The 23,836-nt window shown below is 43.0% G+C and overlaps 1 protein-coding gene across 1 annotated transcript in view; it reads left to right on the top strand.

Annotated features, from left to right (window-relative positions):
* Nucleotides 1-23,836, top strand: part of ALOX5 (arachidonate 5-lipoxygenase) — a 91,368-nt gene that overhangs the window by 61,478 nt on the left and 6,054 nt on the right. The window contains exons 11-13 of the mRNA XM_077454375.1: nucleotides 5,830-5,951; nucleotides 14,430-14,530; nucleotides 20,371-20,541. Coding sequence (XP_077310501.1) covers nucleotides 5,830-5,951; nucleotides 14,430-14,530; nucleotides 20,371-20,541 — 394 coding nt within the window. The remainder of the gene's footprint in view (nucleotides 1-5,829; nucleotides 5,952-14,429; nucleotides 14,531-20,370; nucleotides 20,542-23,836) is intronic.

Genomic DNA, 23,836 nt, shown 5'->3' on the forward strand with positions numbered 1-23,836 from the left:
GATGAAAGCATGTGCCATAATAGAACCGGATTGGCTCTCCTGCCTGTCATGTTGGCTGACATCTCTGCATTAGGTGCCCACAATGTTCAGTTTTTGCTGGAGGAACATATAGCAATTACATTCAGTGGTTGCAGCCCAGCCAAAAAGCGGGACATTAGAATTAACTTTAGGAACCGCATGGTGATTGTGCACTGGAGCATTCTACCATTGTAAGGAGCTAGGTATAGCTACTATGGATAGCTAATGACTGTTTGTAAGTGTGCCATCATTGATTTGGATGTATTAAAGGAGTACTTCACCTAACCCGGACAAAACAATCTCACTATGGGATAGGCAAACAAATGCCCACATGATTTTGATGCCATGACATCAGCGAGGCTGTGAACTTCCTGCAGCTCAAAGAGCCACCCCAATAATTGCTATACCAGAAGCTGGCTTCAGATGAAAGCGAATGTCTGCTTGGTAGAAAAAAATTGAGTACCGTCCACAATACCCTCCCCATCCACACCAACATTTCCATGGATCCACTCACTTCTGAGTTCTCCAGACACAGACAGCTCTTCTAAGGATCATAGCCCTGGCTGTACTGCTGTATGTGGGGCTAATTAGTAACCAATTTTTCACCCCAAAAGATCCACAGAAGGGGCTTATCAGTACATTTAGCATTCCAAGGTCAGAGAATGCACTACAGGAGAGGCTGAACCTGTGCAGAAAACCACCAAAGGCACAGGTGGTAAGGGTTTCTTCTCTTTACACTGGCTGTGAGGTCCATGAGGACAAAAAAGGGAATGGGCTGTTGTGTGGGTGACAACACTTTAAAGCTATGCACTAGTACTGTGGGTGGAAGTAGGTGGGGCTACTGTCACATGTATGCTGCAATGGAGGCACCTGGAAAATGCTATTCTTGAACATAGGAATGTAGAAGAAGGGTTTTTTAAAGGCAAGCTTTGAGATATTAGGTGGCATAATATAGTACTACTAATATAAATGGGGGGAGTTTTATTTGGGACTATAATGAAGCCAAGGCTTGGTAAGGTCCTGTATTTCCATCCCTGCGGACTTCTATAATTTTATTGAATTCAAAAGAAGGAGAGCAAGGGGATGGGACTTCACATGAAGCACGTGGTAGCAAAAGAGTAAATGGTGAACATGTAGGAATTTTGTTGCTTATTACAGTACTACATACAAATAGTAATAGTATCAATGATAAAGTAATAACAATGAGCAAGGTAAAAACATTGGGTAAAAACCACAGGTAAAACCACAATAATATTCAAGGTTCACAAAGAAAATTCATAAAAGGCATTTCCAAATTAATGCCTGCAGGACCTATGGCCTCACTGGACCTGTATATATAAGTAGTACATAGTAGCTCGAAAATCTGGGTAGATATTGGTAGAAGCACGGCAGTTTAGTAGCTCTAAACCATTTTGTGGCTTTGGAACCACTCATCAGGACCAAAGCAAGTGATGAATCTAAAATGATATATGGGTAATACCCCCAACTGGGAGCTGTGGTGGACAATTCGGTGGAGACGACCCACAGGGGCAGATACCAGGGCAGGCATGGAAAACAAGAGGCACCCCCATGGAGGAAGTGAAAATGGAAGGTGAACCTAGGAAGATGCGTGAAGTGAAGGGATGGGCAAGGGGCCCATGCTGGTGAAAGGAAAAATGGTGTTGGGTTGAAGACCAGAGGAATTGGACCTAGATAACCTGAGTGAATGTGAATTAAGAAAAGAGTGATAGTCCATAAGTGGCATCTGGGAATGAAGGTAAAAGGCCCCTGTGGCAGGGATGAGAAGTGTATGATTACCTGTTGTGGATGAAGTAAGCAAATCAAGGAGTGAGAAGGAGAGCCACAAAAAACTGCATGTGGTCCAGTGTGCAGAAAGCCTCAAGTGCCTAACTAGCCCAGGGAGACGCCCCTATATGCGTCACCACAGGAGCACCCACCAACATCACGCCGTGTGGCAGGATGGGAGCAGAGGCGCCACTAGCCGGACAACTTTGTCTCCGGCCATAAGGCACCAAGATAACTCTGATGTTGCCCGCGATTATGGAGACCAGCTGCATGGGCACGACAATGCCAGATAGACGCGCACGTTGATACTTCTTTGTATCACATGTCTGTTGTGTCCAAGAGCAGGAATGGGCCGTCCCATTCCTGCTCTTGGTCACAACAGATATGCGATCCTAAGAAGGGATTGCTGCACCCAGTGTCCTTCGGAACACTGGAAGATCAGAGGACTGTGAAGCCTTGGAGTATGCCAGTAATAGACTACGGCCTTGCTAAGTATCACACTATGGGAGCCTTTCTTTTTATGTTTTTTTGAGTACCATGGGCAACAGCTACAGTTCTAGGCAACCTTTTAATGATTTTGGGGAGATCTAATCATTCCCTATGTTTGGTGAGATCACTGATTAGTGATCACGGTGTTCTGGTAAGCAGATTATTTTTTCACCTGGGTGTGGAGCTGGAAGCACTTATATGAAGGATTTATTCATGGATTTTTTCACTGCAAAGTATCACTCTTATGACCCGTACACATGATTGGACTTTCTGACAACAAAACCGTGGATTTTTGTTTGAAGGACGTTGGCTCCAACTTGTCTTGCATACACATGGTCACCATAATGTTGGCCAACAATTACAAACTTGTGACGTACAAGACGTACGTGATGTCTCCATTACAAGCGATAGTTTTACAAGATCGAGTGTTTTCAGCTCGTACTTGATTGCGAGCATGTGTGGACTTTTGTTTCGACGGACTTGTGTACACAAAATTTGTTGGCGGAGAATTTGAGAATGTGCTAGCATACATTTGTTGATGGAAAGTCCGACAACAAATGCTCCATGGAGCATACACGTGGTCGGTCTTTCCGCCAACAAGCTCACATCCAACATTTGTTGTCGGAAAATCTGATCGATTGTACATTGTTCAATATATGGACTTTAATCCTAATGGGACTTTGTTTTAGTTTTCTTTTTTCACTTTGGTTTTCTTCAATTAAATTTTGTTTTTGCTTTTACATCACATGTTCAAATGATCACTAAGTTCATCAGCGCTGCATTTGTATTGTATACCATACCTGTTTGAAGTTTTTTTGTATTAGACTTTAAAGTGCTAGCAGCTGTATATTGTACACTTTATATCAATTTAACACATTTTCTAGTGCAGAGTTGGCCCTGGGTCCTCCTTTTTCTATACTATGTTTTCATGCATAGTTGAGTTGCTTAGCCTTGTTTCCATGTTGGAGGTATGTTTTTTTGTCCACAATTCTTTCAAGAAGACCGCTTTTGGCAAGACTTCTCCAGACAATAGATGGGTATGATGGCACTGATGGCACTGCTGGACATCTTCTGATGTCAAAGAGAAGTAGGCACAATGTGTCTTTCATCTGCTGCATTAAAAGAGAAGAAAAAAAAATACACTGACCTAGGTCTGATCCGATGGTGCATCTGTTCTCCACCACTTCTAAGACTTAGCAATCAAAGACCACTGATTGTTTAGTTCCTAGCCTTTTATGAGCAGAAAACCAGTGGCTGTCAGTTGCTGGCTCTCTGCTCTGCCCCTCCAGTGCTTACTAGAATGCCAGGCTGGGCAGGGGACAGAAGTGTCTGACTCAGTCTTTCAGCATCTCGCTGAAATGCTGAGCCCACTGCCGGTCCAAGCATCTGGGTGGATCTTGACTGAAAAGTTGGGATCTTTCCCAAGTCCAAGTCTTGACCAGCTGAGTGATATCAGATGACCACAGGCTTTATCCCACTGTCAGCTGGAAATGGGTCAAAGGAGAATAAATTGCACTCCTGTGACCTACAGAAGAAGTATAGCCAAAATAGCTTTGGCCATACTTCTCCTTTAAGTTTCCTTGGCCAACCACTGTGTCTGCGGTCCTCAACTTTGCCCGTTTCTTTGTGTTTCTTCAAAGAGTTTAAACAGCACATTTTGAAGCCCCAGTCTTCTTTGAAAACTTTACCTGGGAGAGACCTTGCTAATGAAGTATAACTACCGTGTGTCTTGTTGCTGTGCTCAGTCTTGCCATTGTGTATGTCCTGTGATGAAACTGTCTTCCACAACCTCGCATTAGTAGAATATGGCTGTTCCTCACCCAGTTTTAAGCCTCCTACACAGCTGTTTCTGTTTTTACATAGTCGGTAAGGACGGAAAAAAACAATAATCCATTCAGTTCAACCTGTGTAGGTGCATGTGTATCAGTGTCTATAATTATTTCCCATATCCCTGTATGTTGTGTCCTTTAAGATGTACATCTAAGAGTCATTAAAAAATATCCATACTCCCCTCAGCCACCATCAGTTGTGGGAGAGAGTTCCACATCCTTATTGCCCTAATAGTAAAGAACCCCCTATGCAGTTTAAGGTTAGACTGCTTCTCCTCCAGTCTCATTGTGTGCCCCCTTGTCCTTTTACACTCCCTAGGACTGAATAGTTTATTTCCTTTGCTGGGATTCCCATTGGATTTAGATTTTTTTTTTCTGGTTGCTCACTTTGCTTTTTGTTAAATCAGTAAAAATAAACACTTAAAATATATATTTTTGAAAGCATTCTTACTTTTCAGCATTTCTTCACACCTGCCTAAAGCTTTTGCACAGTACTGTAACTAATTCTGAAATAACCAAAAACTTGATTCATGTCCAGGGCTTCCTGTTTTGCAGGTATTAAAGCAAAACTAAACTGTATCTGAGCACCACAAACTAAAAATGCTATTTAAATGGTTCTATAGGTAGAAAGTTTTTATCTTAATGCAATCTTTACATTAGGGTAAAAATCCCTCTGTGTGCAGCACCTCCCCCTTTCCCCCAGCCCCTCCTTCCCCATACATACCTGAGCCTGTCTCTCTCCGCTCTCTCTCCTTACTAACCATGGAGGCGGCAGTGGGAGCTATTGGCTCCTGCTGCTGTCAACCACAGCCTGTGAGAAGAGAGTGCGTGGTGGGGGGGGCTCACTCTGTGTTTCAATGGACCCACAGAGCGTGGCTCCATAGAAATTCTGCAAAATTGCCTCCATAGCTAGTGGCTTGCTATGGGGAAGGGAGGCTCAGAATGAGGGAGGAGCCAGGAGCTCTGGCGGGGAACCCAAAAAAAGGAGAACCAGGGTTGCTCTGTGCAATACCATTGCACAGAGCAGGTAAGTATGACATGTTTATTTTTTATTTACCTTTTTAATAGTCAAAGCAAAATCAACCATCCATCCATGTCTTCATGCCTTATTTTGTTGTCTAGCCACAGCCATCTTGAGTAAGAACAGATGATTCATGTAAAATTTACTTCGTGAAAACTATCTGCCCTTAGCTCAGGCATACAGGTAAGAAGGTGTGCTTAGCTTAGAAAGGCCCTCCTTCCCTCCTCAGGATGAAAGAAAAAAACAATGTGTATTATGACTCCTGGGATGTATGACATCATTTTAGTCTAGGCCAGAAACCAGAAAGCAACTGAACAAATGTAAAAAAAAAACTATTTAAAATAAGTAAAGATAATTTACCTTTTATTTTTACTAATGCTAGCAGCATGAGGATTAAAAATTGTTATTGTTGATTGACTGAGTTTAGTTCTACGTCAGTAACTTGTATCCCTGGGAATATATACACGCAATAACTGGAAAAAATTGGATTCTGCTTATTTTACATCATTGCCGCAATCTATTATATGGCTTATTATTTTGTTCTTGGGAAGAAGACATCAGAATTAGTACATATAAAACTTAACTGTATACATATAATGTATATTAAAACTATATTTTCTACTAGGCTTATATGATTTGAAAAATATGTAATTTAATAAGAAAACTTGACTTGCTATTTCCGTACAGCTTTGTAAAAGATGTGGTGGATATTTACTATGACAGCGATAAGACTGTATGTGAAGACAGTGAACTGCAAGCATTTGTGAAGGATGTTTACGTTTATGGACTGCGGGACAATGAGGCTTCTGGTAAATTTCCACTATAAGAACATGTGTGCATCTAATACTTGCTTGAAAAGTCATAAACTATGTCAAGGTTCAGTTTAAGAACTCCCCCTCTCCTCATCTACATAACTTTGGGCTTCCCCCAGCCCCTCACCCCCTCTTCCTCCAATCAACCCCTTGAGCATTATTTGCTTTTTATTTATTTTTTACCATTTCTGGATATCCCCAGTGGGGGGCAGTCTTATATCAACTGTGCTGATGTTATGATGTCAGCATTGCTGTATGCGCCATTGCTCATTTGTTGCAGAGTTGTTGTGGTCATGTCCCCTTAAGGGGCAAATCCATGATCACCTGTACTCACAAGATGTTCTCAGTCTTCTGGGTTGAATGACCAAGGACACCTACTGGCCAAAAGGAATTCCTGTGGGGAACAGAGCTGGAGAGAAGATGGGTGTTGCAGCCAAGGCTGCTTTTTTGTTTTTTAAGCCCTGCTGGGGGACTTTTTTTTTAAATTTAGCCTTAAAGCGGTTCTGCACACATTCTATTATCGTACTGCGATTGTTTTTGCTACCGTCCACACATTGCCTAATGCCCCTTCATTTTTATTTTTATTTATCCTACCTGTCGTTATCTTTATTTTTTTCACTTCATCCCCTGCGGCTATGGGCGGTCTTTATGCGGGGATCAGCATCACTTCCGCTGATCCCCGCACTGTCTCCTGGGATCTCGTCCAAGTAATCCCAGGAGACATTGCGGCTAAGACTGGTGAAATCTTGCGAGATTTCACAGACGTGACATCATCACGCCGTTTTCCTGACAACATTCTGGATTTGCACCGCTCGTAGCTGTAGCTACGGAGCATGCGCGGGAATCGGGAAAGCATGCTGGTTCCTAGCAAAGACTGGAAAGAGGAAGTTATTGCTTGTGAGCTTCAAATGCCCACACGAAAAATGAGATCTGCCAAACACTAAAAATAAAAAGTAAAATTTGGAGGAAAAACTGAAATGTTGCACTGAGAAATGCTGGAAAAGTAAGCATAGATACATATTAAAGCTTTAACAGCAAAAAAATTATTTTTTCATGAGTGCAGAACCGCTTTAAATTGGACTTCATGGTGGAAGTGTTCTTTGGTCCATCAGAGGGGAATTGATAACACTGAGGAGTACAAAGGATTGCTAGCTGGATCATCAGGCATTCTTCTATACTTGCAGTGCTTTTTAAGAGACAAAACAGGGGGAAGTTAGTAGGTATTGCATAGATGTACTACATACCTTTATATATTTTGCCCAGACAAATGCCCTGTACACACGGTCGGAAATTCAGACGGAAAAGGTCCGATCGGATTATATTGTTGGAAAATCCAATCGTGTGTGGGCTTTATTGGACTTTTTCCGGCGGAATCTAAAATTTTCCGACAAAAAAATCAGATTGGACTTTTTCCGATCGTTTGTAGAGAATTCCGATGGACAAAGTGCCACGCATGCTCAGATCACATTACGAGACCAAAGCTATTGGCTACTAGCCTCTACATAGTCCTGTCGTACGCAAAGAACATCACCACGTTCTGAACAATCGGATTTTCCGTCAACTTTGTCCGACCGTGTGTATGCAACACCAGTTTCCGACAAAATCCGTCGGAAACAATCTGACGAATTTTGTGGTTGGAATGTCCGACCGTGTGTACAAGGCAAAACACTTTTTAGAGTTTATCTAAAGACAAATCTCACTATTTGTTCTGGTGACCCCTGAGACTAATGCCCCGTACACATGACTGGAAAAGTCAGATGAGAGCTTTCGGTTGGAAAATGCGATTGTGTGTATGCTCCATTGGACTTTTGCTGGCAGAATTTCAACCAGCAAAAGATTGGGAGCTGGTTCTCAATTTTTTGGTCGGAAAAATATCCGATCGGAAATTCCAATCATCTGTATAAATTCCTACGCATGATCGGAAACATTTCGACGCATGCTCGAAAGCATTGAACTTCATTTTCTCGGCTCATCGTAGTGTTGTACGACACCGCGTTCTTGACAGTCGAAAGTTCAGAGAACTTTTGTGTGACCGTGTGTATGCAAGACAGCTTGAGCGGAATCCCATCGGAATTCTGTCTGAAAAACCATCAGAGCTTTTTCAGACCAAAATTCAGATCGTGTGTACACGGCATAAGGGCCCATTACCATCTATATGGTCTATTATGATGCATTAACACACATGCAATATTATGCAGTGATCAGAATAGAGATGCCACTTATCTCAACTGACCAATTAATAAACATGCAGCATATGTGTCAATTCATGGCACTGTAGAGCAGCACAATGCATAATATGAACATGGTGCATTGTCAGTTACTGTACTTTTCGTTGTAGTGCCATTGACAATGGATGGCATTGCACTGCATTTTAAGTAACACTACCTCAATGCATAGGTTTGAATGGGCCTTGAAAGTGAGGGAAAATGAAACATGAGTAGAGTGACATTTTTTCATTGGGAGCACTTGCTCCTGTGACAACTGTCTAGGAGGGGATTTACTTTACTTTGGAGAGATTTTCTTTACTTCCCGATGTGTCAACAAGAAGTAGAAAGAGAGAACCACCGCTCCAGGCAGATCCGCCAAGGCAAAAGAATATCTTCCGGACAGAGAGCACCAGGTGCTGGCTAATACATGCACAGGTGGAAAGGAACGAAAAAAACTCTGGATAGCCGCACTCCGGAAAGAATAAATAGCTATGAGCAAGCACTGATTTCAGTGTGAAACGCCTCAGCACCCCTTTCTGTATCACCTTTGCTGTGGATTGTATTATGTGATCTTTTATTTGCAATAAAAAGCACAAGAAAAAAGGATTTATTTTTTCCGGAGTGCGGCTATCCAGAGTTTTTTTCGTTCCTTTCCATCTGTATCAACAAGAAGTGCTAGGAACTCTGTAAAATGGAATACAGATGCCAAATAAACAAGAATTTTAACCATTCCCTATAGCAGTAATGGCGAACCTTGGCACCCCAAATCTTTTGGAACTACATTTCCCATGATACTGAACTACACCGCAGGGTGCATGAGTATCATGGGAAATGTAGTTTCAGAACATCTGGGGTGTCAAGGTTCGCCATCACTGCCCTATAGCATCCAAAATGAAAAAAGTTCCTAATTTATTGTGTGGATTACAAAATCTAATTTCCGTTCACTTAAAATCAATATGTCCAGATAATATACAGTTGTGCTCAAAAGTTTGCATACCCTTGCAGAAATTGTGACATTTTTCCATTTATATTGAAAATATGACTAATCATGCCAAAAAACATTTTATTCAAGGATAGTGATCACATGAAGCCATTATTATCACATATATTTTTGACTCCTTTTAAAATCATAATGATAACAGAAATCACCCAAATGGCCCCACCCAAATGGCCCTGATGAAAACTTTACATACCCTGTAATGTTTGGCTTTGGTACAGACACAGAAGGTGGCACACACAGGTTAACATGGCTATTAAAGGTTAATTTCCCACATTTGTGGCTTTTTAACCACTTTCAGACCGGACCATTTTGCTGGTAAATGACCAGAGGTCTTTTTACACTTTGGCACTGCGCTGCTTTAACTGGTAATTGCGCGGTCATGCAATGTTGTACCCAAACAAAATTTGCGTCCTTTTCTTCCCACAAATAGAGCTTTCTTTTGATGGTATTTGATTGCCTCTGCGATTTTTATTTTTTGCGATATAAACGTAAAAAGACCGCAAATTTTGAAAAAAAATGATATTTTCTACTTTTTGTTATTAGAAAAATCCAATAAACTCAATTTTAGTCATACATTTAGGCCAAAATGTATTCAGCCACATGTCTTTGGTAAAAAAAAAGTCAATAATTGTATATTTATTGGTTTGCGCAAAAGTTGTCACATCTACAAACTAAGGTACGTTTTCTGGAATTTACGCAGCTTTTAGTTTACGACTGCCTATCTCATTTCTTGAGGTGCTAAAATGACAGGGCAGTACAAAACCCCCCCAAATGACCCCATTTTGGAAAGTAGACCCCCTAAGGAAATTGATAAGAGGCATGTTGAGCCCATTGAATATTTTATTTTTTTGCCTCAAGCGATTGAATAATGACAAAAAAAAATTTTTTTTTTTTTTTTTACACAAAGTTGTCACTAAATGATATATTGCTCACACATGCTATGGGCGTATGTGAAATGACACCCCAAAATAAATTCTGCTGCTTCTCCTGAGTACGGGGATACCACATATGTGGGACTTTTTGGGAGCCTAGCCGCGTACAGGGCCCCGAAAACCAAGCACCGCCTTCAGGCTTTCTAAGGGCGTCAATTTTTGATTTCACGCCTCACTACCTATTACAGTTTTGAAGGCCATAAAATGCCAAGATGGCACAAAACCCCCACAAATGACCCCATTTTAGAAAGTAGACACCCCAAGCTATTTGCTGAGAGGCATGTTGAGTCCATGGAATATTTTATATTTTGCCACAAGTTGCGGGAAAATTACAAACTTTTTTTTTTTTTTTTTTTTTTTCACAAAGTTGTCACTAAATGATATATTGCTCATGCATGCCATGGGCATATGTGAAATGACACCCCAAAATAAATTCTGCTGCTTCTCCTGAGTACGGGGATACCACATATGTGGGACTTTTTGGGAGCCTAGCCGCGTACGGGGCCCCGAAAACCAAGCACCGCCTTCAGGCTTTCTAAGGGCGTAATTTTTTGAGTTCACTTCTCACTACCTATTACAGTTTTGAAGGCCATAAAATGCCAAGATGGCACAAAACCCCCACAAATGACCCCATTTTAGAAAGTAGACACCCCAAGCTATTTGCTGAGAGGCATGTTGAGTCCATGGAATATTTTATATTTTGCCACAAGTTGCGGGAAAATTACAAACTTTTTTTTTTTTTTTTTTTTTTTCACAAAGTTGTCACTAAATGATATATTGCTCATGCATGCCATGGGCATATGTGAAATGACACCCCAAAATAAATTCTGCTGCTTCTCCTGAGTACGGGGATACCACATATGTGGGACTTTTTGGGAGCCTAGCCGCGTACGGGGCCCCGAAAACCAAGCACCGCCTTCAGGCTTTCTAAGGGCGTAATTTTTTGAGTTCACTTCTCACTACCTATTACAGTTTTGAAGGCCATAAAATGCCAAGATGGCACAAAACCCCCACAAATGACCCCATTTTAGAAAGTAGACACCCCAAGCTATTTGCTGAGAGGCATGTTGAGTCCATGGAATATTTTATATTTTGCCACAAGTTGCGGGAAAATTACAAACTTTTTTTTTTTTTCACAAAGTTGTCACTAAATGATATATTGCTCACGCATGCCATGGGCATATGTGAAATGACACCCCAAAATAAATTCTGCTGCTTCTCCTGAGTACGGGGATACCACATATGTGGGACTTTTTGGGAGCCTAGCCGCGTACGGGGCCCCAAAAACCAAGCACCGCCTTCAGGCTTTCTAAGGGCGTTACAGTTTTGAAGGCCATAAAATGCCAAGATGGCACAAACCCCCCCCCCCCAAATGACCCCATTTTAGAAAGTAGACACCCCTAAATTTAGGGGTACACTAGTGAGACTAGGTAATAAATGGCGGGTGCCCTGAAACTATAAAAAAATAACTAACCAACCAGCGTCACCTGTAACAGTTATATGGTGATCACTGGTGAAAGGGTTAACTAGGGGGCAATCAGGGGGCTTTATGCGGTAGTATATGGGGGTCCCTGGCGCTATAAAAAGCTGCGGCGAACCTAAATACCTACCTGCCTAACTAGCGTCACCTGTGACACTAATACAGCGATCAGAAAAACGATCGCTTATTAGGCTGGGTTCACACTGGAGCGATGCGGGAACGCCACGAATGCGCGGCGGGTTCCCGCATCGCATGCCTCCCGGCGGCAGTTCACACTGCCCTATGCGAACTGCTGGGAGTGTCAGTGAAATGTTAATGACACCCCCAGATCAGTTCGCATATCGCAGTGCGATCTGCAAACTTGGATCGCATGGTGTGAACACCCATGCGATCCGATTCTGCTGCGGACCAAAAAAAGGGTCCCGTGCGAGTTTGCGGCGGGTGCGACACGAATTCAGCCATACTATCTGTATAGCTGAACTCGAATCGCACAGAGATCGGATGTGATTTGCACTGCAGTGCGGTGCGAATCACATCCGTTCTCATAAACCGCTGCAATGTGAACCCAGCCTTAGTGACACTGGCGACGGGGGGTGATCACGGGGTTAAACCTTTATTGGGGGGGTTAGGGGGGTACCTTAGAACTAAAGGGGGCTAACCCTAACTGCCCTAACAGTTATTAGTCACAAATGACACCTGCCGGGTGATCAGGGGGTTAAACCTTTATTAGGTAATAAATGGCGGGTGCCCTGAAACTATAAAAAAATAACTAACCAACCAGCGTCACCTGTAACAGTTATATGGTGATCACTGGTGAAAGGGTTAACTAGGGGGCAATCAGGGGGCTTTATGCGGTAGTATATGGGGGTCCCTAGCGCTATAAAAAGCTGCGGCGAACCTAAATACCTACCTGCCTAACTAGCGTCACCTGTGACACTAATACGGCGATCAGAAAAATGATCGCTTATTAGGCTGGGTTCACACTGGAGCGATGCGGAAACGCCGCGAATCCGCGGCGGGTTCCCGCATCGCATGCCTCCCGGCGGCAGTTCACACTGCCCTATGCGAACTGCTGGGAGTGTCAGTGAAATGTTACTGACACCCCCAGATCAGTTCGCATATCGCAGTGCGATCTGCAAACTCGGATCGCATGGTGTGAACACCCATGCGATCCGATTCTGCTGCGGGCCAAAAAAAGGGTCCCGTGCGAATTTGCGGCGGGTGCGGCGGGTGTGGCGGGTGCGGCGGGTGCGGCGAATGGCTGAACTCGAATCGCACAGAGATCGGATGTGATTTGCACTGCAGTGCGGTGCGAATCACATTCGTTCTCATAAACCGCTGCAATGTGAACCCAGCCTTAGTGACACTGGCGACGGGGGGTGATCACGGGGTTAAACCTTTATTGGGGGGGTTAGGGGGGTACATTAGAACTAAAGGGGGCTAACCCTAACTGCCCTAACAGTTATTACAGTCACAAATGACACCAATGCAAAAAAAAAAAAAAAAAAAAAAAAAATGACATTGGTGTCACTGTGACTGGGGGGCAGGGGTAATTGGGGGGGTGATCGGGGGGTAAAGGGGGGGTGTGAGTGTGCCTGGCATGTTCTACTGTGTGTGGGATGTGTTGGTGCAACTCACTGATCCGCTCTCCTCCGTGTCGGAACGAAAAATACCGACACGGAGGAGAGAATACATCACTTCCTCTCCTGTGTTTACATTACAGGAGAGGAAGTGATGTCACCGGGGATTTCCATTCGTCGGGAGCGATCGCGAGGGGGTGGCCATGAATGAATGGCCGTCCCCTCGTCCGGGATCGCTCCCGAACGAAAACCGACCGCCGCAGGCACCGGGCGGGGGCCCGATCGGGCCCCCGACCCGCGGGAGGCAAAGGACGTACATGTATGTGCTTATGCCTGCCCGTGCCATTCTGATGACGTACATCGGCGTGCGGCGGTCGGCAAGTGGTTAAATCGCAATTAGTGTCTCTGTATAAATATTCAATGGGTTTGTTAGCTCTCACATGGATGCACTAAGCAGGCTAGATACTAAGCCATGGGGAGCAGAACAGTCAAAAGACCTGCGTAACAAGGTAATGAAACTTTACAAAGATGGAAAAGGATGTAAAAGGATATCCAAAGCCTTGAACATGCCAGTCAGTACTGTTCAATCATTTAATAAGAAGTGGAACATTTGGGGATCTCTTGATTCCAAGCCAAGGTGAGGTAGATCTAGAAAGATTTCAAATGTGAGAAATTAACCTTGAATTACCATTTTAACCTGTGTGTGCCACCTTCTGTGTCTGTACCAAGGCCAAACATTCCAGGGTATGTAAACTTTTTATCAGGGTAATTTGGGTGATTTCTGTTATCATTATGATTGAAAAATGATCCAAAAAACTATGTGATAATACATGGCTTCATAAGATCACTATCCTTAAATAAAAGACAGTTTTTTGGCATGATCAGTCATATTTACAATATTGATGCCAAAATTTCACAATTTCTGCCAGGGTATGCAAACTTTTGAGCACAACTGTAGGTATATTGTCTTTTCACATGATTGGATATCTGGAAAGAATATTGAACTAATTTAATGAGCGAAGAAGATTATCAGCTTCCTTAATACATCAGTCTATAAGTTTTATCTTGCTTGCTATTTTTATGGCGTGCCCCATATGATATTATTTTGACAGTTTAGAAAAATTATTGATGCAATTTTACAAGGATACATTTTAATTTAAATCTTAGATCATTAAGATCTTTATGGCATGTTTAAACGTAAAATACCATAATATACTGTTCCAATAAAATATGTTTATGTATGCATCCAAAATAGAATTGTCGGTTATGTTTGTAGGTTTTCCAAAAATGATCAAGACTAAAGAACAGATGGTTGAGTATCTTACACTTGTCATCTTCATTGCATCTGGACAGCATGCTGCAGTTAATTTTGGCCAGGTACGTGGTGATTAACTGATAACTCTACCTTTTTTTGTTACATAACAAAAAAAGTTCTTTAAATTTACACTATTTCATCAACAAAACACTCACTGTTACTTAAAGTAGAACTATAGGCACAACTTTTTTTTCCATTTTGGATAGAGAGGGAGGGTTATAACCTCTGTTCGATTTTGTTTTTGTGTCCCATTGTGGATATTCACCTTCATTTTCTGTGCTAGAGCCAAACAGGAAGTGAGAGGAAATCCCTGCAAATTAAGATAATTCTTTTTGGGGACCCCCAGGTCACCAGAACTAGTGCCCCCATTGGAAGATTTCCCATCCATTAAATTTTGGGGGACAAACCAAAAATTGGGATTTTCCTTTACTGTCACTTTCAATGATAATGGTAAACAGGGCAAATCTCCCTAAGGGGGACACAGACATCAATAAAAACTGACAAATATTCTAATACCTCTCCAACCTATTCAAATGTAAAGTTAGTTATACTTTAATTATGTGCAATAGTAAAAAACTGCATTATAGCCACTGGATGATGCAGAAAAGAATGGGGAATACATATGCCTTGTTCCAACTTTTGTTTGTGTAACACTTGTTTTTTTTATTATTATTATACAGCAGTAATAGGCCTGAATTGACCAGTGGAAGTAGCAACCACAGATCAAACAGTTATAAGAAAGTTTACTCTTAGGCCTCTTTCACACTGACGTCCCGTTCAGGCCCGCCTGTCAGTTTTTCAGGCAGACCTGAACGGGTGCTCCATAGAGGTCTATGGAGCGTCGGATGTCCGCGGTGACATGTCCGCTGACATCCGACCCGCTCCAATCCGAAAAAGTGTAAGGCCTCTTTCACACTGACGTCCCGTTCAGGCCCGCCTGTCAGTTTTTCAGGCGGACCTGAACGGGTGCTCCATAGAGGTCTATGGAGCGTCGGATGTCAGCGGTGACATGTCCGCTGACATCCGACCCGCTCCGATCCAAAAAAGTGTAACGGAGGAAAAAGCTATTTTTCCATCCGTCTGCGGATCGGATCGGGTGACGACGGGCACTGCGGTCCGTCGTCATCCAATCTCCCATAGGGGAGAGCGGCGCTGTGACAGATCCGTCCCTGCGCAGTGTGCAGAGACGGACCGGTCATCTCCCTGCTCAGCGGGGGTTCAACGGAGTGATCCCCGCTGAGCAAACGGATATCCACGGGGCGGATCAGAACTGATCCGCCCCATGTGAAAGGACCCTTAAACAAAATAAAGTTAAATCTCTCAACTCATACAAAACTGATAGTTTGCAAACAGTTTCATAGTGCAGTTTGTGAGCTGTTTTTTCCACAGTACCACACATCTTGAGATGTCTAAATAAACAGAGAGATAATATCCATAACAATTGCAAAGTGGCTGGACAGTATTGAAGCAACTTTGTGAGGCAGAAATGTAAGAGGGAAAGACAAGACAGATTGTATATTGAAATAAACATTAGCGTATATTACTTCATAGACAATAACCATAACTATTGTATAGTAGCTGGACAGCATGTAAGCAATTTGGTTGGAACAACCCACATATTTGCCAGCTCACCATGGATCATCAGATATCGTCCAAAACTTTTACTGCAGAAAGATCACATGACAAAGGACCGAGAGCATTGTTTCAGAGCCATGCAGGACCCCTTCATTAGGCATGTGATCGAAGGGTCCTGCGCAGCTCTGAAAACATTGCTCTTGGCCTTTTTTGATGTGATCTTCCTGCAATAAACGTTGTAGACAATATATGATAATCCACGGTGTGCTGGCAAATATGTGCTTTGTTTCATGACAAGCCCAGTTTCCAACTGGCAGTTGCTACAGAACCTACTACTGAGAAACCTATGTCCAAGAACATGTGCAATGGGAATATGGACAATACTTAGCAGTTTGGTTAGGGCACAATACAAGAGGGAGAGTCAAGGCAGGTTTTATCTTGAAATAAATATCAGAGTGTATTTTTAAAGACAAAACCACAAGCAATTTTACAGTGATGAAGCAAAACAATAGGCTTCGAATATATTGACAGAAAGCAAAATTTACCCTGAAGCAATCATTAGAAATGTTGCAGCTGATGTTAAGCTGTGTAAATAAATCTGTGCACCTTTACAGTGCCAGAACAGTGGAATAGGCCCCAAAATGTGAGGTGTGATGCTGGGTTTACCCTGCAGTAAACTTTACAAATTTTACAGTTTATGTTTTGCTGAGGAAACCTTATGTGTAACACCTTTACAGGAATAAGGAGCATACGTTGAGGTGCAATGCATGATTTACCCTGCAGGAAACAATACCGATTTTGCAGCTGAGATAAAGCTGTGGAAATTTATTATACAGTGGTGTGAAAAAGTGTTTGCCCCCTTCCTCATTTCCTGTTCCTTTGCATGTTTGTCACACTTAAGTGCTTCAGGACATCAAACCAATTTAAACAATAGTCAAGGACAACACAAGTAAACACAAAATGCAATTTGTAAATGAAGGTGTTTATTATTAAAGGTGAAAAAAAATCCAAACCATCATGGCCCTGTGTGAAAAAGTGATTGCCCCCTAAACCTAAAAACTGGTTGGGCCACCCTTAGCAGCAACAACTGCAACCAAGCGTTTGCGATAACGTGCAATGAGGCTTTTACAGCGTCCTGGAGGAATTTTGGCCCACTCATCTTTGCAGAATTGTCCTAATTCAGTTACATTAGAGGGTTTTCGAGCATGAACGGCCTTTTTAAGGTCATACCACAACATCTCAATAGGATTCAGGTCAGGACTTTGGCTAGGCCACTCCAAAGTCTTCATTTTGTTTTTCTTCAGCCATTCGGTGGTGGACTTGCTGGTGTGTTTAGGATCATTGTCCTGCTGCAGAACCCAAGTTGGTTTCAGCTTGAGTACACGAACATTCTCCTTCAGGATCTCTTGGTAGACAGCAGAATTCATAGTTCCTTTTATCACGGCAAGTCTTCCAGGTCCTGAAGCAGCAAAACAGCCCCAGACCATCACACTACCACCACCATATTTTACTGTTGGTATAATGTTCTTTTTATGAAATGCAGTGTTCCTTCTACGCCAGATATACTTGGACACACACCTTCCAAAGAGTTCCACTTTTGTCTCATCGGTCCACAGAATGTTGTCCCAAAAGTCTTGGGGATCATCAAGATGTGTTGTGGAGAAATTGAGACGAGCTTTGATGTTCTTTTTGCTCAGCAGTGGTTTTCTCCTTGGAACTCTGCCATGCAGGCCATTTTTGCCCAGTCTTTTCCTGATGGTGGAGGCATGAACGCTGACCTTAACTGAGGCAAGTGAGGCCTGCAGTTCCTTGGACGTTGTTGTGGGGTCTTTTGTGACCTCTTGGATGAGTCGTCGCTGCGCTCTTGGGGTAATTTTGGGCGGCCGGCCACTCCTGGGAAGGTTCACCACTGTTCCATGTCTTCGCCATTTGTGGATAATGGCTCTCACTGTGGTTCGCTGGATTCCCAAAGCTTTGGAAATGGCTTTATAACCCTTTCCAGACTGATAGATCTCAATTACTTTCTTTCTCAATTGTTCCTGAATTTCTTTGGGTCTCGGCATGATGTGTAGCTTTTAAGGATCTTCTGGTGGACCTTACTGTGTCAAGCAGCTCCTATTTAAGTGATGCCTTTATTGTGAACAGGTGTGGCAATAATCAGGCCTGGGTGTGGCTAGAGAAATTGAACTCAGGTGTGGACAACCACAGTTATAGTATGTTTTAACAAGGGGGGCAATCACTTTTTCACACAGGGCCATGATGGTTTGGATTTTTTTTCACCTTTAATAATAAACACCTTCATTTACAAATTGCATTTTGTGTTTACTTGTGTTGTCCTTGACTATTGTTTAAATTGGTTTGATGTTCCGAAACACTTAAGTGTGACAAACATGCAAAGGAACAGGAAATGAGGAAGGGGGCAAACACTTTTTCACACCACTGTATGTATCACCTTAATAGTGATTACCACATTAGGCCAGGAGAGGTGGCAGGAGTTGGCAATGGTTGCACACCAGTAAAAGGTGGCAGATGGCACTGAGGCAGCCACTGTGCTTGTTGCTCCTCCTTTCAGAAATTCAAGTATTGGGGGCACATTGGTCATAAGAAAGGAACCTGCAACCATCAGGAAAGGTATCCACGAGGTTCTTTTGTGGCAAGTGGCTCTTTTTGAGCTCCCTCTGAGATGGTGGCAATCTGCCATTTTTCCCTTTTATTAAGGATCTGATAAGGGTTTCTCTCATTTACACCCCAAATCCTGGAGTTCCTTTGGAGTTATTTCAGCATAAGATATCAAATTTTTTACAAATTGCCTGCAGCAAATAATCCTGAGTTCTCAGTGTTACTGAGGATAACAGAGTGCGGTGTGTGATAAGCCACCTGTTGGCCTGGTCTTGGGGAGCTGACAGAATCTCTGGCCTAGTGTGGCTCAAATCACCAAGCCATACAAGCTGCAAAACGGCATGGCAGCATTTCACCTGGACTGCTGCATAGGCACTGGGGCACTTGGAGGAACTGGTTAGTCTGGGATGAGGCCAGTGAGGAGTAGGGGGTATGGATGACTGTGCTATCCCCAACATAAAAGAGATAGGGTGGCACCACCAGCTTCAGTGCTTGCCCCATCCTGCAATCCTTCCCAGCTGTTAGCAATTTGAACCAGTGTACCATGAAGGATATGTATCATCCCTGCCCATGCTTGCTGAATAATGTATCCGTGGTCATGAAGACTTTGCCGCTGATAGCATGGTGCAACAACACAGACACATTCTCTTACACATGCTGGTAGGGGACAGGAATATCCTTTTGGACAAAATAATGGTAGCTGCAAATCTTGCCACTGTGATGTAGCACAGGTGATACATTTATGTAAGAAGACTGACTTCATGAACTGGAATATAAGCAGCTGCAAAGCCAGCAGTACTGCCAAGCTGGTTTTCAGGCACTGGATATTGAAGTGATTTAAAGACAACTTTTTCTTCTGCTCCATCTGCAGAAAATACATTTGGCTTATGAAGGATGCTTCAGGAAAAGGTGAGGTGGAGATAGGAGACTTCTGGTGAACTTACTCAGCATGGCCTCATGTCCCTCTTTCTCACCAGAGGCTGCAGATGTTGCAGGAGATGCAGCTAGAGAATCTTATGAGGGGAGAGGGGGATTGTGAAGAACAAAGAGGAGTTCTGAGCTTTGCTGTTGACTAGTATAATTCAAACTTTTTTTTAAAGGAGTTGTGTATTTTCATTGCTGCCCTCAAAGCTGTATGAAACGATCCTCTCCCAGCTGTACATTCATTTTTTAAATCATTGTTTGCATTTGGTATATTTCCCTCATGGCAGCACCAATTTTTTCTATGACTTTTTTTTTTTTTTTACAGTAGTCTGTCTATTAGTCCTAAAAATAGTGAAAACTTAACAACAAGAATAGTTTCCCCTATACACTTCAGTTGGATTCACCTTTAAATTCAAATCAAGATCACCGAACTTTGAACATGATTCCCCTGACCCTTGGCAAATCCAACCCATGCAGATTTGCCTATCACTAACTAGGATAGATATTATGTAGTGCACAGGTCTCTAGTGGGTGACTGTTTATCAAATCTCGATATCTTGTAACTACTCCTTATTTCCAATGGATAGCTGTCTATTAAAAAGAAAATGATTCATCAGGCTAGAGTAGGTGAACAGAGTAAACCCACTTAATGTGAATAATGTTAGAAGTTTATAAAATGTACAAATAGCAACCCAAAAGGTTAGTGGTGAACTAATGCCTGAAATGTGACATAAAATAGGATGTTGTTTTAGATAATCAGTATTTACCACTTTCCTTACTGCAGTATGACTGGTGCTCTTGGATTCCAAATTCTCCTCCCACAATGCGCTGCCCCCCACCTAATCAAAAAGGAGAGGTTACAATAGAGTATATTATTGAAAGCTTGCCAGACAGAGGACGGTCATGCTGGCATCTTGGAGCTGTATGGGCACTGAGTCAGTTCCAGGATAATGAGGTGAGAACATTTTTATCTACCTTTAAAAAATGTACACAAGAAGATGCACGTATATTGCCTTTCAATTTGCCCACCTACGGAAAGTCAGGCAGCTTTAATGGTTAGAATTGTATACAATAGAAACAAGGAAAGCCATACTAAGGAATTATGGAAGCCATACTGCTGAGCTACCCTGCTGAAATACTTTGCATGCCTTGCATTCTGTTCCTGTGGCTTTAGTATTTTCTGACTCACTGACCTGAAACAAGAATGAAGATTACCAGATCTGACTTCATTTTGACTTCCCTGACCTATATGGTTGTTCTGGGTCAGTGTATCAGAAAGTTTCATTGTCAGTAAAAAACAAACTACTAGGTTGCTTGGTTGCTTCCAGTGGTGGATGGTGCTCAATATTTTGGGTGTGTGGCAAATGAACATCCCCCCTCCATCCCCCCACCGCCACTACCATCACCCCCACCGCCCACAGGAGAAGGTCAGCAGTCCACAACCCATCAACACACAGAATACCACCCACAGGTGACAGTTGGGAGACCACAATACACTCCCCCCCCCCACAGGAGACAGTCGAGAGGCCACAATCCCAAGTGGAAGACCGTCAGGAGGGAGCGTTCCCAGATCCCTTCCCGGAGATCGGTGGTTTCCGCAGACAACCTACGTCCTTTGAAGATTTATGCCTGCTAGAGGAACCAATACGGAAATCCCTTTCTTATTCTTACAACATCTTACTGGCCCATACTTCCCAACATGATCCCCCATACCTGAGGAAGTGAGAGAGAGATCTTAACACTACATTCACTGAGGATCAAAAAAATGGAATCCTCTTTTTTGCACATGTCCTCCCTATGTAGAAAATATCAAGAAATCACCTACAAATTCTGACGTGCTGGTACAGGACCCCCTCTGTTTTAGCATCCATATTCCCAGGACACAGTCCTCTGTGCTGGAGATGTGGTACACAGACTGGCACATTACTTCACATCTTCTGGGAGTGTTCAGTTCTGACCCCTTTCTTGACTCAGGTATTGGAAATCATTTACAAGCTTACTGATGTTGCTCTTCAGGATAACCCAGCAGCAATGCTCCTGAATCTTACTCCAATCTCAAGTAAGCATTATCGCAAATCCCTATTGAAACACCTCTTGAATGCAGCCAGGGTGTGTGTCCCCAGCGTGTGGAAGCAGCAGTCCACACTGACAGTGTCACAGTGGTTTGTTAGGGTTCACGATATTCAGCAGATGGAGCATCTTACAGCTGCTCTAGGAAAAAGGGAGGAAGAACACAACACCTGTTGGACACATTGGGACCTGTTTCGATTCTCAGATGAATACAAGTCCTACATTTGAGTATCCTGTCCTTGGATAATTTAGGGTCATGGGTCGTCGGCCTTGCCAGAACTTCATACCCACCCCCCTTATTTCCCACTTCCCCACTCTTTCTCCTCCTAATTCCTTTCCCTTCTTTTCTCCATTGACACCATTCATGTCATTCACCCTTTTTTCCTATAAATGAGAAAATCCCCTGGTTTGCGGTGACCCCTATGGGCACCACTCCTGTGACACCAAGATTGAGTAAAGTGAAGTAAAGTATGACGCGTAGAATCAGATCAATAAAATATACTGGCTTGATACCTGGTCAATAGGTATAAGCTCCCTTTACTCCCCAGGAGGTCCCCCTTCTCTCAGTTGGTCTTACTGAATAGTCCGCACAGGTCCATTAATACTATGTTTACGTCTAGAAGGTTTCCTCTACTGTCTCGGTTGAACTGCAGGATACAACTTGGTGGAATCTTTAAACCACAGTTTCCTGTTTCACTAACAGGTTGTAATGGAACCTTGACTGCTACCCCACTAATGTACATTGACTTGTTATTAATAGATATAGTTGATTGTCATGTTTTATTCCTTGCTTTCTTGTATAATCTGCATTCCTTAAATAAAAAATTTAAAAGGAGGGAGCGATAGTCGGGAGGCTGCTATAGAAGGCCTTACCATGAGGAGGCAGATGGAAACTGAGCCGGGAGTCGAGATGCAGCAAGGGAAAAGCCAGTGAAGAGCCAGGGCTTCTCCTCCAGGGGGAACAAGAAGTGGCCAGGGCTTCTCCTCCCAGCCAAACAGGAAGTGGGTACTGAGACTACCTGGCCAATCGGGTCTGCTTCCTGATTGGTTGGGAGGAGAATCACAGAGACAATAGGGAATATTCATTCCCTATTGTCACACAAGTGGGTGTACTCACCCAAGCCCATCCTTTTTTGAAGCCAATTAGAGCCTCAGCCTCTAATCATGTGCTTAAATAAACCCCTATTAAAATCCATGTGCCTGGTGCCCTGCATGTAGATTAGGGGCTGGAAGCATGGGTGGGAGGGCAATGCCCATGCGCCCTCTATGGCTTCAAAAGGTGTTGTTGTAGGATTTCAGGACAGCCATGTGACCCAATGTCCAGACATTGATCACATAATTGTAGTGGAACTCAAATATTGCCCTTTAGTAGGAATTATATGGGCATGTGTGAGTAAAGCAGCTGCACAGTGGCTTAGTGGTTTGCACTTTCCCTTACAGCACAGGGGTCCCTGGTTTGATCCCTGGCCAGAGCTTCATGGAGCTTGTTCTCCCTGTGCTTGTATGTGTTTCCTTTAGGTACTCCTGTTTCCTCCCACACTTCAAAGATCTACTAGTAGGTTAATTGGCCTTAGTATGTTATAATCATTATGAATAACTTACCTGAGAATGAAGCCCCCGAATCGGTCCTCCGTCTTCATGTCTGCCGCTGCCATGGATCCCGGAGTGACTTCCGGGTCTCGCTGCTCCGGCGCTGTGATTCGCCGGAGCAGCGATGACATCACTCCCGCGCATGCGCACGGGAGCAGATACTTGTGGCATATCGCCGCAATCTGCGGCCTGCCCAGTGCGCCTGCGCGCCGCTGTCTACGGCGCACCTTGTAAATATAAGGTCAGAGTTTTGAGATGTCGTAGTTGTAAGATATTGTCAGAATTTACTTACTTTACTTTACACTTAGTAAACTGAATGTTTACTTGGAAAGTGTGTGTTCTCTTAGCTTAGTAAAAAGGAGGAAGCTGTGTTTCTCTTTAAATATCCAATCATATGAAAAGGAAATTAGGAAATCATTTTTACTTGAACATTGGCTGATTAAAGGCAACGGAGCTTCACCGTATTCAATAATCATATATTTTACAAAGTAAACATATTGTATTTTTTGAGTAAATCAACCTCAATATAAGAATTCTGAGCTAATGGACTGATTTCTCAAAAATTGGCACACTGTCACTTTAGGAATATC

The sequence above is a fragment of the Lithobates pipiens genome, unplaced genomic scaffold (genome assembly GCF_037356315.1).
Source record: "Lithobates pipiens isolate NorthernLeopardFrog02 unplaced genomic scaffold, aLitPip1_a1.2 Scaffold_25, whole genome shotgun sequence".
NCBI lineage: Eukaryota > Metazoa > Chordata > Amphibia > Anura > Ranidae > Lithobates > Lithobates pipiens.